Consider the following 16,666-nt stretch of genomic DNA (forward strand, 5'->3'; position numbering starts at 1 on the left):
GAGGAGGCAGGTCGATGCAGCATTAATTTCTGGACTGTGGCTGGGGACCCTGAGTGACAGGGGCCTGAGGTCTTTTGTAAAACTCTGATGTAGGCTTCTGGAATAAACAGATTCTGGCCTCTGCCCTGGTTGCCTGGCGAACACCTGACAAACATCCATTGTTTCCTGATGGGCACTTCCCTGATTGGCAAAAGTCCCAGCAGGACCCACTGAGCACAGCACCTGAGTGAGGTTTGAGACAGCGTTCAGCCTGCCAACCTGATGCAATGTGCGCCTGGTTGTCCATCTCTCAAGCAGCCCTTTCTCTGAGGTCATGCCTCCCATAATCCTTAACGCTCCACTTATGGTTATGCGTGGAGTCTCCAGACTGCCCCCTCCCCATATTTCACAATTCCCAGATGATTGCTGCAAGCAGTGCACAGTGCATCTACTTCAGAGATAAAGAGAGAGAAGGAAAGAGAAAGAGTGAGAGATAGGGGAAGAGAGACAGAGAGAGAGAGAGAGAGAGGGGGGACGAAAGTGGCAAAGTGAGAAACAGAGAGATCAACTGTCTGCATAGGTCAGTGGTAGGAGTGCAGAGACAAGGCCAGGCTGTTTACCCTCGTTAGACCTTTTCATGCTCTGTTGCGGCTTATCGTGTTTTGTAATGCCTTGTCATGCCTCACTGGGCCAGGTTGTGCCTTGCTATATGTGGCTTGATTGTTTGCACCCCTTGGCTCACCATTCTACTTTCTATCTTACACAATACTGCTTCTAGATGAGATGGTGCCCGCTGATATGTGCTCCCATGTGTCCCACTATTTGTGCCTGTCTGTCCAACTGTCACTTTTGCCCCACTTATGTTTTCCTCTTGGGTGTTCCACTGTCGTTTTGCCCCCTGGTTCCAAATACAATTGATTGACCAACCTGCCCCATGTAATTCACAGCACTGGCTCCTAGTTGTCATACCTAGACCTCGTCGTGCGGTGAATCGGTCCTACGGAAACACCAGAACTCTGCCTTCTCTGGAATACATATTCTGAACTCCCCCGGGAACCATTGTTACCCACTTCTGGGTACCCACTGTTGCGTGCTCCCTATGTCTATCACTACTATCTCCGTAGGATCGTAGTGACTGGAGTGCGTCACCAAAAAACGGTCGATGGGTACACCTTGAGATATGCTGACGCATATATGACAAAACCTCTTTGGATATGAAAGCAGAATAATCTATCGGTGTAAGTACCCAGAAGCAGAGTTTTAGTCTCCGAATAGTTTTAACTTTTTAACTATTTTCTACAAAAAGGATATGAGAATCGCTTCCCTCCAGTTCTCTAGTGGCCCCTTCCTCTTGTTGTTTTTGTTTCCGTAAACGAATTGCATTCTCTGCTGTGACTATGTGGTCCCCTGCGGTTTTTCTGTCTCCATAATGCAATCCCAATGTGATGAGGTAATTGAAATTCCTGTTGATTTGCCAGGATTGAGCAATTGACTCTCAATGGGGTAAATGAGAGCTTTCTCCAATCAGGCCTTATTTGTTTTGATCTGTACATGACCTATTATGAGTGTCACGTTTAGCAGATAAGAACTATGATTAATACAAGTTCAGAAATTCTGCATATCTTTACCCTCCACCCTGTGCCCCCTCACTTTCGTAAAGGGCCAGTCACTGCAGACTGTCCACTGCCAGAGACACCCGCCCACTCGGACAACTCCTCACACGAGACATTGCAAGCGCCACTCTGGATGGCAGCTCCAAGTTGCCTGCCCGGCCCTCCTCTAATCTCCCCGCACTAACCTTCTCAACCACTACTCCCAAACACACTACACGCATATCAGTTAAGCCACTCGCACACACCCTTTGAATACCTCTCCAAATAGACCTCAGACAAGAGAACACCATGGGCCCGATTCACAGAAGCGTTTGATAATGGTGGTTTTGTGCATCAGGGCCTATACCTCTGCACACAACTTACACATCACTGTCCCAGCCGACACATCCAAGCAGCGCGGGGACGCAAGGCTCCCCTGTGGACACACATGCCTCAATGCTCTTGATGCAGGGCACCTAGAAACAGACCCGCACGCAGAACCCACGCTGCTTGCATTCTGCACGCATCAAGATCATATCAAGGCTGTCTTGCCTTGCACCCCTTTTCCCCACTGACCTAATGCACCCCCTCTCTTTCTGGACCGCCACAATGCCTGGAGACCATGCAAATGGCAGCGGTGCACAGTGTAACTCCCAATGACATACCATGTTGCTCAGACAAGTATCGCAATGGCCATGGGAAAGGTTTGGGATTATCCCAGAAAGCTTGGACTTTGTGAGGATTCCCCGACATTTGCGGGTGCCCCTGCCTAGACCCTCATAGGCACTTTACTGACCACACCCGCTAACGCAGGTCAGGATGTACGAAAGCATAGTGTACCTCACACCCTTGTACATGACACTAACAAAGGACCCAACTATTTAGGAATAACACCAACATACACGCCTCTGTGAGGAAAAAGGTTTGTCAATCGACCCTCTGGTGTGTAAGCTAGCAAGGTATATAAGTACGATTAAGGCTGGTCTCTTTGTTGTTCAACTCTTTTTATTAGTACTTGAAAACAAACACTTTTCCCAGCAGATATTGAAGATGCAAGATAGCCATGAGTCTATACGACAGTAGATGCGTCAACATGTACAAGCATAGGGTATGTTCTAATTACCTGCAGCAAAAATAAACTCCTAATTCCCAACAACATACTTTGTCACCTTCCACCAAGGGCATGGGGCTGAGAGAGAGAGAGAGAGAGGGGACGGGCAAGGAGAGACAAACAATGTAAACAACATATTGGCAAGATTTACTGTTTACACTTCAAGACCGCCATCAGTCTTTAAAGATTGAGGAGCGGTGAACCAGTAGCCGTGCCATAATGGATCCGACCATGGAGAGTGGCTCTTCAGCTTACACTGACACTTTAAGGGGGAACTCCATCAGTGGAAGGAATATTCCATTGTGAGGAGCTCAAGATGGCAAAGGAAAGGCGCCTAAGAGGTGGTCAAGGAGACAAGGGTACTGGTCACAGATGTCCTGGTGGGGTATCAGGTGGGAGGATGGCAGAAGAGTGGGGCCACCAGATGAGTGGTCAACTGTGATAGCGAGTGAGTAGGGTGACATGATAGTCGCTTGAGAGTCACTGATTTATATTGATTGATTGATTGATTGTTTATTTATATAGCGCCTATACACAATGTGTTTCAAAGCGCTTCAAGGAGGGAGGGAACATAGGAAAATACAGTTACATTCAATAAAAGTCCTTGAAACAATACAGAATGTGAAAAATAACTATCGTAATGGGCCTGACGACATTTCAGATAGTGCAAGTGCATGGAACAAATAAGGCAAAGAGGGAAAGGAAAAGAAGGAGAACACAACAAGCAGTAACATCACTATGCCTGATGACAATTGATGTGACAATAGGGTGATGACAGCAAGATCCTGGGTCTAAGGACAGACGTCACTCAGACAGTCTCTTCTAAACTCTCATTCATTGACAAGGAACATCCAATTGTTAGCCCGTGGGTGCGCACCATGCCTCAAACTCAATAACTCTGCACCAGTTGCACGCTTTTCACAATTACTCCTCATTTTAAGAGCAATATTTTTCATGAAAGGGTTTGGACTTTATCGAGAACGGGCAATAGCTGGACACAAATGCCAACGCATTTTCAGAAACGCATGCACGCAGCAAAATAAGGGATTGTTAATATTGATTAAGGAAGGGTAATGCCGGGGACTTGGAGACGCACTCATGTTACTAGTAGATAGGGAGAAAGCCGTGATCTGCCGTCAGTCGTGACTGTATGTAAAATCTGTACATTGTTTTAGGACACATGTTTCATTGCCTCTAAGGCTTAATCCTCAGGCAGGTGCTCTGGCTCGCCTATTTTTACAGTTTTAGAGGTTTATAATTCCAAAATCAAGCCAACTATAGGCTCCCTAGGTACGCTTGCGAAGGAAATCAGGATTTAGAGTGGGGGGTTGATGAGTGTGACTTGGGATTTAGCTAATGGCTCCTTGAGATTAAACATGCAGTGGTGTGCATGGAAGCAGGGGGGTGGAAAAGGATAATTGGAGAAACTAATTTGTCTCCCCCTGTGTAATGTTGGGCGACATTACCCCCATAAAAAAATCCAAAGAAGGGGACCCATTGTAATGACCACACATGGGACCGCTGAGCATCGGAGCGCATTGAACCTGGTACTCATATATGATGTACCCTGAAGAAGCGCGGCATCTCGCCTCTACAAATGCATTTGACATGTGGCGGATTGCTAAAGAGCACAATGCAGTCTGACGTACAAAAGGACCAAAGTAATCGTACACAGTGATCACCAGTCGGAGATCAGACACCAAGTCAAGAAAGCCGAAAAGCAAAACCTCATTCCAGACTGGATTGCCATTTCTGTAGATGGTTCTGGTACGCTTGGTCCTACCCATCACACTAACCTGGACATAGGAATTAGACGTGGTGAACCTAGGTCTATGGAGATGGATTCCTTTAAGAACCCTCACAGTTAGCTCCCCTACGCCGCTTTTCTTAGGACAGCAGTCATTGGTGAGGAAGTTGCTGCTGCGACATTTGCAGGTGCAATGCCCCTGTGGTTGGGGGGACCCTCCTTTGGGGCAATGGGGGCACTTGTTCACTGCTTGTTTCTCCAGGATATACTCCGCAATGGCTCGTCTCAGGTTTTTCTTCACGTGGCTAGGGGAGCACTTCAGCATGTGGAGGGGTGAAAGCGAGTACTTCACCACATCTGGATTACTCTTTAATGACGTCATCCAAAGTTGAATATTGTTTATCTTTTGTTTCGTGTTTTGACTTGGGAATAAGATGTCAGTGTCCTTTTCCACGTTACCTCCAGTCACTTCGGAAATCCTCTCGTTGAAGGTTTGGGAAAACTTGGCAGAGCCCAGCTTCTTTTTGCTCTCATTATGGCAGTACTTCAGAGAGGCTTCGCTTTTTATGGATGCTCGGTTATTCAGGGTGACGCCGACTTCCGCGTCCAGGCACCCTTTAATCTCTCCTTTGGACATTCCACGCATGGCTACGTCACAGCTTTTTATGGCGGTCACATCTCTGACTGTGCCCCCAAGGTCGACCTGCCTGATGTAGTGGGTCCCAAAGACATCAATGAGATGGCGGAAGTCTTCCTTGGTGTCTTTGTTGTAGGTGCGCGGCAGAGCGTTCAGCATTTCGTCGAATTCTGACGTAACATTCGCACACTGTTTAATCCGGTATCTAGATAAAGTAAATGCACAGGTGTATTAATATATGTACACACCGCAGATGACAACACTGTGAAACACTGCAAAAGCCAATGAGTCTACTCAAAGACTTCCAAGTTCTCACAACTTGCCTCCAAAAACTGCTTTTGGAAGAGTTGATCCTTCCATGTATGACTCCACTGTCATGGCTACCATATGCTGTTAACGAGGATTAAACTTTAATGGCTGAGAGTGAACCCCCTCCCATGCAGCTCGGGCCCTAAGCACAGTCTCAATTTCCACTACATGTTGGAACAGCCCGCAGCCCCTGCCAGTGCAGCCATTATTTCACCGGAAGAAGGTTAAACCTATTGGAGCTCGTACTGGTTAATAAATATGAAACTCATTTGTATGAGAAATGTGCAAACATTTTACACATGTATCTTCAATTAACCATTATTTGAATGTATCTGTATGGTGGAGAGGTGGCAAGACACGTAATTTACGTTCCCGCCTCTTAAGTCCTCACCATCATAGGAATACGTCAGCAATTACGCCAGAATGACATTTTTTTATGCTGTTGTAAATGCTGTGGATTCCTACAGAACCCTCCTGCTTTTTATCCTAGCCAAAAGCATGGGCGGTGCCAGGCATGGGCTTTGGAGGGCTGCAGCCCTCCCACTTTGGGGCAGCAGCCATCCCTAGGCTGTGAGGCCCAACCCAGACAGCAAGAAGCTGTCACATTTCTCACCTCTGATAGCAGTGCATTTACTTACTTTTAAACATTAAAAGTAAATAAATACTCCACTCCCTGTGCAAAAATAGTCTTTTACCAGGACTGCGGCATCAGCAAACATGGTGGGGACAAACGCCTGCCCACGGGATGATATCAATAGACCCCCTATATGGAGGCTAAATTGGCCCATTCCCCCAATGATTAGTGTTCCTTTAACTAAACAGCCTGTGAGCTGCAGAGGCGTGGACAGGGAAGGGCCTGAGAGGGTCCAGAGGCAAACGGGTAGGAAAAAAAAGGGCTTTTGTTTGTGTGTAGGTGCAGATTGTGTGCATGTATATATGCATGCATGTGAAGGTGTGTGTACGTGCGCATTGTTACGTTTTAGGTGAGGGGGTCTCTGTAATTGCATGCACATGAGTAAATGCAGTGTGAATGGTGTACATGGGTGCGAGAGCGTATGTGAATGAGAATGGAGTGTGAATGTTCTGGGTGCTCGTGTGAATGACAGACGTCGTATGGGTGTGTGCGTTTGTGTGTGTGGGCGCATGAACATTTTTTTGCCAGGAGAATGGCATGATTTACTGGCATTTGTGGGCAAAGCAAAGCCAACTTGAGTGTTATTATGTGAAGGAGGGGTTGCAGTGGGGCAAGGGCACTGCAATGGGGCTGGCTGGGTCCTACTCTGTATTGAAAAGTGTCCTCGCATTAAGGGTAAAGCCAGCATGGTGAGTGTTCTTACATGGGGCAGTCAAACGAAAAATGAGGTCTACCCACTTTATTATTTCTAATCTGGACTCAGTGGAAATCAAGAGTAGCACAAAAGGGGACAGTCCAAGACCGGACCTTCCTTCTAATTCTTTTAAGAGAGGCCTAAACCATTATTTTTAGTTCAAGCAAAAATTGCATTCACAAGACCACCACCAATTTATAAAAATGTATACATGTCTTTATTTGTTTTCACATCAATTTATGAATAATAACATAAACGCAAATTACTCAAACAGAGCTAAATGGTGTGGTACAGCAAGCTTCTCTAACCCAACCATGAACTCCATTATCACACAACTCACACATCGACCATTCACTCTTTATGCACAGCCACAGTTGCTGTCTTATGTCATCAACCCAATGCAGTAAATAAACAACAGCGGTGATGTAATTAATCGTCACCTGGCACCAATGATTCCAACTTTGTGTGCCGCTAGTCCTTCTTACGTGCCGATCACTATGTAGAGGCTATGTAGTTCCCATTGAAACATATACATAGTAAATAACCAATTCACTTTTTTTAAGCAATGACACATTTGTAATACATATGACAGTTGCCAGCTATAATACGAAATTTCTTTGCCATGTCCCGGCCTTCCTCAGGGCACATCACCTTCCCATGGGTTAGAGGGAACCAGTACTTAGTATTCTCATTATTCTCAAATTGGTATCAACACCCAGTAGAACATCAAAGGTATTACTGGAAAAAATAGAGATGGTGTGCGGTCAGTCCTGCAGGTCACAGCCTGTATACATATTTATTTATTATTTTTAATCCGTTCTCACCATGTGTTACTGCTCGGGCCACAGTCAATGAAGGGACCCGCAATCCGTGCTCCCACCACCGTCCGTGGAATTTCCCAAAATAGACTCTACAATCCTGTTCCTGTTCCGTGCCACATGCCTGTGGACCCTCCACCGACTCAGTTATGAATCTATCACATTGACTAAGCGCCTTAACACTGTGTGCCGCTTCCTCTGTCAAGCATACCACCCTGGACAACAATCGTTGCCTCGCTAGTTGAACTGGGCCACTCCCAGATGAGACGGTTCACACGGTCTCCATCTGAACAAGACAGTGAGGGCGGGAAGGACAAGTGAGAAATGAAGATAGAAGGCAAAGCCATGTATCTGTCCGGCCAAAGTCTTCCACCCAAGAGGTCTTTACTCATCTACTAGAGTGACCTTAAACCAAAGATGTAAGCCATCTCATAAGGTATAGAAATTGGTTAACACACCTATATGCAAGACACAGTAGGTGCCAAACTGTTTCGTACCACTCCAAATGTTTATAAATGATTACCAGATTTCTGGAGTGCTTCAGACTATTCAAGATCCATCTGGCCTATTATCCTGATGGTTGCATTCTAACGATCCGGGACTTCCAGCTTATCTACCCCCGAACCACATGTTAAGAACCACCTACTGATCTAAATTCATGTTTAGGCAACAGGTAGAGCTGACATTTACACTAGCAATTCTGGCAGAATTCTAAGATGCAGGGAACTATGCAGCAAGAACTGATCATGCAACCTTCTCACAAAGGTAATTGCTACCAAAAACAGAGACTAATAGGTCAATGACCCTGCGACATATCTTCCACTGGGACAACCAGTAGACTCTATAAACTTGTTAAGACCAAGGGGAAATCTAAAGGAAGAAATACTGGCTTCCTTGGTGGCCGCAATGACAGAAAATCATCCATCAATGCTGCCACCTTCTGCTTTCATTACTTCCAGACCACCAAAAGGTTTCCTGAATGACCTGATTGTTGCACACTGCACCATAAGCCTAGCTACCGCCACACCCATCTGAAAACATTACAGTAAACAGTCTACAATCTCTGGTGAGTGACAGGACACAAGGCGGAGGGTGCTAGCTATAGGCCATGCATGGATTTGAATGTATTCTGTTGAATTGTGCACTGCCACTGCTGCTTTCTCTGACAAACCCATCTTCTGGAACCCTAACTTCACTGACTTCTCTCCTAGGATCAGAAACTAGAACCCCCTGGCCCTAAACACGATCATTCACACAAGCTTCATGATTCGTTCCAAATTCTGACTGTAACCCTTTGAGTTGTGGCACTTGTGTGGACCACACACAGCAGCTTCTTGGCAAATTCATGAAAAGTTTACCTACAGAGGCATCGCAAGAAGGCTCTGGAGGGGGGGGGGCTGTAGGGCCAGGGCTCTTGGCTGTAGGCCCAGATAGAAGCTGTGGGGCTACAACCAAAGGGCTAGCTAGCTCCGAGTCCCGACAGTCCCGACATTAGCGTAGCCCTGGATCTTTTCCAGACCTAGCAACACCCCCTGAGTACCTACCTCCACTATTAAGAGGCCTCAAAACCCAGCAAGGAACAGACAACATTTCTTTCCATCTGAGCATCCACACCTGCCACTGCCTCTGGCTTGGCTCCTCACTGTCTGTTCAGGAACTTTATCACAATGTTGCCTGAGTGAACTAACATGACTGTCCCTTGCAAGTGGTCCATAAATGCATCCAGTGCTGTCCTCAATGCTTCAATATGCTTCCCGGGATCAGGAGATTGTCACCAATTGGGGAGGCAATCTTATCTGTGCTGATTCTGAATGCAAGGTGCCTCCTTATCCCCTACCGCCGGCATCCGATGTGAACACTCTTCAGGTTGTCCAAGCACAGCTTCCTTACAGTACTGGTATCAGTCATTCTAAATCCTGTAGCGGGAGAGCTGAGACTGGATGAAGAGCTTAGCATGTTATTTTATGCTATGTTGTATGTAGCTGTAGAGCGCTATGGACCCATAGTACTAAAGTGTTAGCAGCACAGAATTTACAGTCATTCACTAAGCCTTTATTCAATATAAAGTCATTAGGCAACCATCAACAATATACAAATAAAAAGGTTCCTAGTGATTGCATCGACAGCCAAACCATCGACAACCATACCATTGACAAAAAAGCATCTAAAAAAACCCATTGAATGCATTTTTTAAAAAAATGTTATGGGGGTTCACCCCCTACCCCCCTTTTTAAACCATTAAAACATATTTTTACAAAACTAAACCCTTTACCATTGAAAAAAATGCATTAGATGGGTTTTTTCCGATGCATTTTTTTCAATGGTATGTTCTGTCGATGCTTTGTATTCGATGCAATGACCGGATACCAACTAAATATGTATTTCAGAATTACACCATTGCACAATTACATATTGAATTTAAACCACACCATTACGATTTAAAAAAATGAAGATAGGATGATCAGGGTCAAATATTGAAATACTATTACCCAAAATTAAAACTGGGATACAGTACATGACAATGTTATTACAAAATACAACACATATCCTAGGTGATGCGATAATAATCATTCTTCACAAAAATCATTGCTCAAAGCCAGCTCTACGCTGTTGCACCCCTTTTAGAAACTGGGTCCTTGGGAGCCAGGCCCGATGCAGGTACTTCACGACAAAATGGAAGACGTTCAGACTTTGCGTTGCTTTGCATGGACTCCTTGCCCCACGTACCCCCAGTGATGTAAATAATGGTTTCAGATATCTAAATCTCAGGTTCTGATAACAGACACAAAATAACATAAAGTGGACTAAAGATTTATCTCCCACTTAACATACGGGGCAAAGACTTGCCCCATTGGTCTTCTAGGTACTTGTAAACTTGGCCACATTTAGGGTATTAAACCATAATTTGAGATGAAGCGCGTGTTCAAATGGCAGAGCAATAACATTCATGTATTCTTCGTCACCAAAGTCAGGTTTGCATTCGAAGTATAGTTTCCCTGTTGTCATCTGAAAACAGGCAGATTCCATCCTACGCCATACTTGGACCGTGGCTGCCTCCTTAATATTAGTTTTTTTGAAACAGGCTGCAAAGCATTCAGATTTTCCCATTAAGAGCCGAGACCCAGATATATGAAAGTTCTCTTGATATCTTGGAGCCACAGAAGCGATCTACTACCCTGCAGAGACATACGTGCTAAGAGATTCTCTGTATCTATCCAGCCCTGGTGTACACCAGATCCGGGTCCAATACGGAACTGGCTTCAATGTAATTTCTTAAATAATTGGCCTGATGTCCAGCTCCAAGGGGAGAGATGCACTGAGTACTTTGTGGAAGAGTCAATAGTTTAAAAAAAAACATTTTCAATGGTGGAAAACTCATGAACATTGTTACACCCCGAAAGCTCTACCCCATATAAGGCCAAACGTTTGCCCTGTGCGTTATACACCTTGATTTATGGCAAGATTGCTCCATGGCCATGCCTATTGGCAAACCTTCTCACAACCCCACAGTTACGATCTAAAATTGTGGTGGCCTTTGCAAGATGGGATGACCAAAGGCAATTATCTGCAAACCTTAGGCCTAAATTGTCATATGAGATGACCTGCTCCAAACTATTGCCCTCTATTTCCATTGTCAGTGGATAAGACTTACAGTGGGAGGACCGGAAGGCCATGACTTTTGTTGTACTAGCATTAATCTTCAGGCCCAGACTCTTGCATTTCCTACGAAAAACAGACAGAGGGCCTCATTATAAGTTTGCTGGTCTGGGAACTACGGTACCGGTAAGCTTGCTGGTACAGTTGTTCCCGGACCGGCAAACTATGAGTTGTGCTCGCGGGTACATTTCTGCGGGCAGAGCGGCACCCGCAAGCACAGCATGGTGGATGCACCGGCACTGTTATGAACGGTGTTGGTGCATCCGACCTCAATGGGAATGGGGAGCATCCTATTCCGGTGCACGCGAATGGGCAAATACCGGGTCCGGCGGGGCCGGAATGCCCCAGTAATTGCCCATTCGCGGGTGCTGGAATTCTTTGCAAGTTTGGAGGTAGCCTGCCGGTACTACAGGCAAAGCTACCTCCAAACTTGTAATGAGGCCCAGATGGCATCGATCATAAGATCACATACTTTTGCAAAGGAGTTTAAAAAAAGTCTAAAGGCCTAGTCCACAGTACTCTGCCAATCCTGAAAGCCTGCTTTCAAGTGGCTGATAATTCTTGAGGAGGTTACCCAGTCTTGCAGGTGCCCAAGCAAACCCTTAGCAAAAATCTTCCCTAAGTAGAGCAATAACGAGATGGGGCGATCACTTGCTGGAATATCTCTTCCCCCTTTCCAGGGGTGGCCTGGCCTACAGGGAACTCAGGAGATTTCCCGGTAGGCCTTTGCACCCTTTTGTGTGGTATTTCCAAATGTTGCCATATTTTATTTGTTCATTTATTGGACATTTGTATGGCGCCTAAACACAAGTGTTTCCAGGCACAACAAGACAATGAGCCCCATTACGAGGAAGGTGGTAGGGGGTTAACGTTCCGGTACAGCTGCCGGCTTCATTAACCCCTACCGCCTCATTATGAGGTCTGCTCGCGGGATTCGCTAAGGACGCCTGGTAAAACCAGGTGTCCTTTGCGGGTCCTGCGAGCAGACCAGGATGCTAACAACGGGCCCGTCATTAACGGGCCCGTTGTTAGCATCATCCCCATTCCCATTGAGCCCTATGGGGGCTGAAATGGGAATGGGGATGTACCGGGTCCGGGTTCCCTGAATGGGGAAATACCGGGCCCTCCAAGGTCGGAATGGCCTGGTATTTCCCCATTCAGGGAACCCGGACCCGGTACCCGGAATGGGGGTAGCCATGCCGCTAAAAGCGGCATGGCTACCTCCTTCCTCGTAATGAGGTCCAATGGGTGGAGGGACACAGAAGAAACAATAACAGTAAGGAATGGTCCTATTAGGCCTTGTGACATTCGGATCATGCAAGTGCAGTGACAATAAGTACAGTTAGGAGGGGGGACGTCAGGTCGAAAGGGATGGGGTGAAGGGAGTGGAGAGGGAGAAGTGCAGGAGACCACCCAGGGCTTGGAAAGTGCTGAGGAGGCCCAGGGGGTTAAGTGCCAGGGGGAGCTAGGGGTCAGAGTAAGATAGTGCGGGAATGGGTGGACCAGATTCAGGCTAGTCAGGGAAGGGTGCCCGTGGGCAAGTGCTGGTAAGGGGAACTGGGTTAGACTGGATGGGGAGGGCCTGGCCTCATTAAGGCACATAAGGGTCCAGGCACCAGTCACAGTGGCAGGGGGAACCGTTTAGCAAAGGAGGGGGAGAGGGAAGGAGGAGGTGAAAAGGAAAGTCTTGAGAAGTTTCCAGAACTTAAGGAGATCCGGCTCAAGTCTGAGAGGGACAAGAAGGCCATTCTGGGGGTAGCTGGAAGGTCGAGCTGAGGGTAGATCTCTATCTTTGGCTGGGGCCTCCCTTTGGAACAGCCTCCCTGCCACCTTGAAACTTGAGGAGAACCAGCTCTGGTTCCGGAAGCAACTCAAGACCTTCCTCTTCGCTTCTGCCTTTGCCCCTTTTCTCCCCTGCTGATCTGCTTTCTCTCTTGGCACCGTGCACCTGGCCACCCTCTGTTCTTCAGGCCCAGGTACCTGCTTACCAGTGCCTCCCTCCTGCACTGCCTCCTGGACACCCCTTGCACTGGGGTCTGTATCTATACCCATACAGTCCTACACCCACTCTTCTTCTGCACTTATCAGATACACCCTATCTGACTAACCTAGCACTTTGCCACTTGCTGGCTGCACTACAACTGTTTATCGTCTTTATTTATCTATTTATTTTACTTTTATTTTTTATTCTGTTCTCTCCTACGTTCCGCACTTTCCACTTCTCCCCTCCTCCATGCAATTTCCCCCTTTTCCATTTCCCATGCACTTGCACCCTCTTAATGTCACTGGGCCTAGTAAGATCGTTGTTTTTGCTCTCCCTTGTTCCCCTCCCTTTGCCTTGTCACACTCTGAAACACTTGTGTATGAGTGCGATATAAATAAAATACAATTTCATTTAATTTCATTCCAGAGGGAGGCTCCAGCTGAAGAAAGAGATCTACCCCAACTCTCTGCTTGGAAAAACATCTGATCTGCAGAGAGTTGGAGCTAGAGGACCAAAGGACTCTAGCAGGGAGGTATTTAGGTAGAGACCATTGGATGTAGCGGGGTCCCAGGCCCCAGAAAGCCTTATGGATGATGCAGAGGGTCTTATATTTGATCCTTGCAGCCACCGGGAGCCAGTGGAGAGATTTTAGGGCTGGAGAGATGCAGTCCCTGGGCTGGAGGACAAGGATAAGTCTTGCAGCCCTATTCTGGATTAGTTGAACAGGGCGAAGGGAGGAAAGAGGCAGATTGAGGAAGAGGCTGTTAAAGTTGTCCAGCCTAGAGAGAACCAGGGCTCTGGAGACATTGAGCTTCTGGGGATAGGCGAGGAAAGGGAAAATGCCTCTGAGGATGTTGAGCAGAAAGTTAGACGTCTTGGCAAGGTCTGTGATGTGAGGGGAGAAGGAGAGAGCGGAGTCGAAGATGACCTTAAGGTTTTTTGCCTAACAAGTTGGTGAGGGGAGGGGGTCCACAGATGGCGGCCAGAGAGTGGGGGGAACAGGGAGCAGGTGCCCCAATGAGAAGGATCTAAGTCTTACTGGAATTAAGGCAGAGATCATTAGCAGAACACCATGCCTGAATAGCAGTCAGGCAATCAGGTATGATAGCGGAGGAAGAGGAGGTAGAGGAGGGAAGCTTAAAGGAGAGGTATACGTCACCAGTATAGCACTGGAAGTGAGGAGAGAAGGTGGAGATCAAGTTGGGCAGAAGGGCAAGGTAAATGTTGTAGAGCCAAAGTGATAGGATAGATCCCTGTGGAACGCCGCAGGTAGAGAGTGAGGTGGAGGAGAGGAAAGGGCCAAGTTGCACTTACTTGGGAAGGTTGGTTAGAAAGGAAGGAGTTCAGCCAGGCCGTTGTCCCTTCCGTGAGGCCAAGGGTATCACAGAGGCGATTTAGGAGGATGGCATAATTGACTGTGTCAAAGGCAGAAGATCGAGGAGGATCAGAACAGAGGGCGAGTTGGAATCAAGATTTGAGAGCAGGTCTTCACGGGTGTTCAGTAGCTCTGAAGCCAGACTGGTGGTCGTGAGACAGCCAACAGATTTGGTGTGGAGGGTCAGTTGGGGATGACCAACTTCTTCAGGAGTCTGCCCAAGAAAGGGGTGATGGAGATAGGCCTTGGCCCAAGCGTCTTTTCCACACTCCTGCTCTGCATGGCTTCTTTCGAGCTTGCTCCTCTCCCGCCTGCTTCACTTCTGTAGACCATGTCCTTCTCTCTGGGCCGTCTCTCCCCTTCTGTCGGGCGGTTACCCTTTTTATACACCTGGGACTGGGCAAATGACTGCATGTGTGAGTCCTTCAATTTCATTGCCCGACCATGATGAAACCTATTAGCAAGACATGCCTGGCTACAACTGAACTCCTCCAAGGCCGTCTTCCTTGTCTCAGTACCAAAGTGGTATTCCCGGGAGTTTGAATGAATGAAAGTGTGCATAACTCCCGGTTGTTTCTGCCTCATCCCAGTATTTAGGTGAACTGTCTGTGGGATATTTTGAGTGGAAGAAAGGGACAAAGATGGACAGTAGTCCATAAAGGCATGGGAAATAGAGGGTTCACTTTTACAATAGAAAGGGGATACCATGTTTCACCCAAAGACATCCTCTCCCCACTCCCCAACTGCCCTCCACCCATGTGAGAAGAGGACCCAGGGGGAGATGAAGTGAGGATGGCATCAGGTTCCTCACACAACTGTTGCTCTTGAAATTCAACACCCATTTTTTAACATTTGCTCTTCATGGCAGCCGCTGTCCCTAATATTTCTTCTATCAGCACTGCAGCCTTTGTAGAATCAAATATCACATTCCATAGCAACATCACCTGTTGTTCCGAAGATAGGACACACAATCTGCCGCCTACTGCCCGACTGTATAAAGGGTTACAAAATCCTACAGAATTTAACAAGTACTTGTAGACTTCTCATCATTGAAAAGTTTTAACCTCCATGCCTTATTTTCATGTAACATCCTTTTTGTATGTAGTGCATCTACGCAAGGTTTATCATTAATGTCTTTCCTACAAAACTGGGAAGAATAGTGTCAACATGAACCACATCTACCGGATCCGTAGTCACTCCCTCCACTGCATACATCTGGGCCATGGATCATGGAAGGATCAATTGCTCTCGGTACTTCAAATCACCTTTAAAATAGCCCTGTAAAGGCACTTGGGAAGCAAACAGCCGATCATAGGTATCGGACCATGCTGCACAGGCAGCAGGCTCTCCGCTAGGAGCCTCAGATTCTCTCTCCCATGGGGCATTACTGTGCTTGCCTTTTCGTTGGCTACTCGACTCCCCTATCCTTTAATATGCTTGCCTTTACTTACTCTCTTGCAGAGTATCTAAATAGGTTTGAATCATGGCAAGCCAATGTGGTCCAGTTGCAGCCAAATCCTGCAACTCTCTCAAGGATTTGGGGAGGCATTTTGAAGGGTTCTCTTGACTTTTTGTTACCTTGAGGACCTGCATCTCCAATGTCCATCGGGTTAAAGGACTGGGATGACAAAGAGGGCCAATTCTGCATGCCTTGGTCCGAGTAATTGCCAGACTTGGAAGTTATCTTAGTATTACCCCACAATAGTCACTGCATGTCACAGCTAACACCTCTACTTTGCCTAAACACTGCTGTCCTGCTACTGGGATGTTAATACTCCCAGATGGCCCTAGTGGCATGATCACACACACAAATTATATCCCACTTGCCTCATTGTGTTTCAGTGTGATGCACTTGCGGGTCCTTGCTGCATCTAAGAACACCACGAGTGGTATTTACACTTGCAGAGGCCTATAGCCCCTGCTGCTGTCCTGCCACAGTGTGGTCCCTGACACTGGAAGATCTGCACGCTCTACTGCTTCCACAGCCACAATCCCAGGAGTGACCATACTATTTCCAATTTATTCTAGAAAATAAATTGACGTAAGACCAGCACGGTCCTGGGATTATTTTCTAAAGATTAGCTATCTGGACAACTCCAGGCTCTGGCTATACTTTTGCCATTTCTGCA

General features: G+C 46.9%; 1 protein-coding gene across 1 annotated transcript in view; it reads right to left on the reverse strand.

Moving 5' to 3' along the window:
• Positions 1-2,558: 2,558 nt before the first annotated feature.
• Positions 2,559-16,666, reverse strand: part of LOC138580958 (perforin-1-like) — a 40,922-nt gene continuing 26,814 nt past the window's right edge. The window contains exon 4 of the mRNA XM_069651917.1: positions 2,559-5,271. Coding sequence (XP_069508018.1) covers positions 4,110-5,271 — 1,162 coding nt within the window. The 3' untranslated portion in view covers positions 2,559-4,109. The remainder of the gene's footprint in view (positions 5,272-16,666) is intronic.

Source organism: Ambystoma mexicanum, chromosome 3p (assembly GCF_040938575.1).
Source record: "Ambystoma mexicanum isolate Mex_15411 chromosome 3p, UKY_AmexF1_1, whole genome shotgun sequence".
Classification (NCBI taxonomy): Eukaryota; Metazoa; Chordata; class Amphibia; order Caudata; family Ambystomatidae; genus Ambystoma; species Ambystoma mexicanum.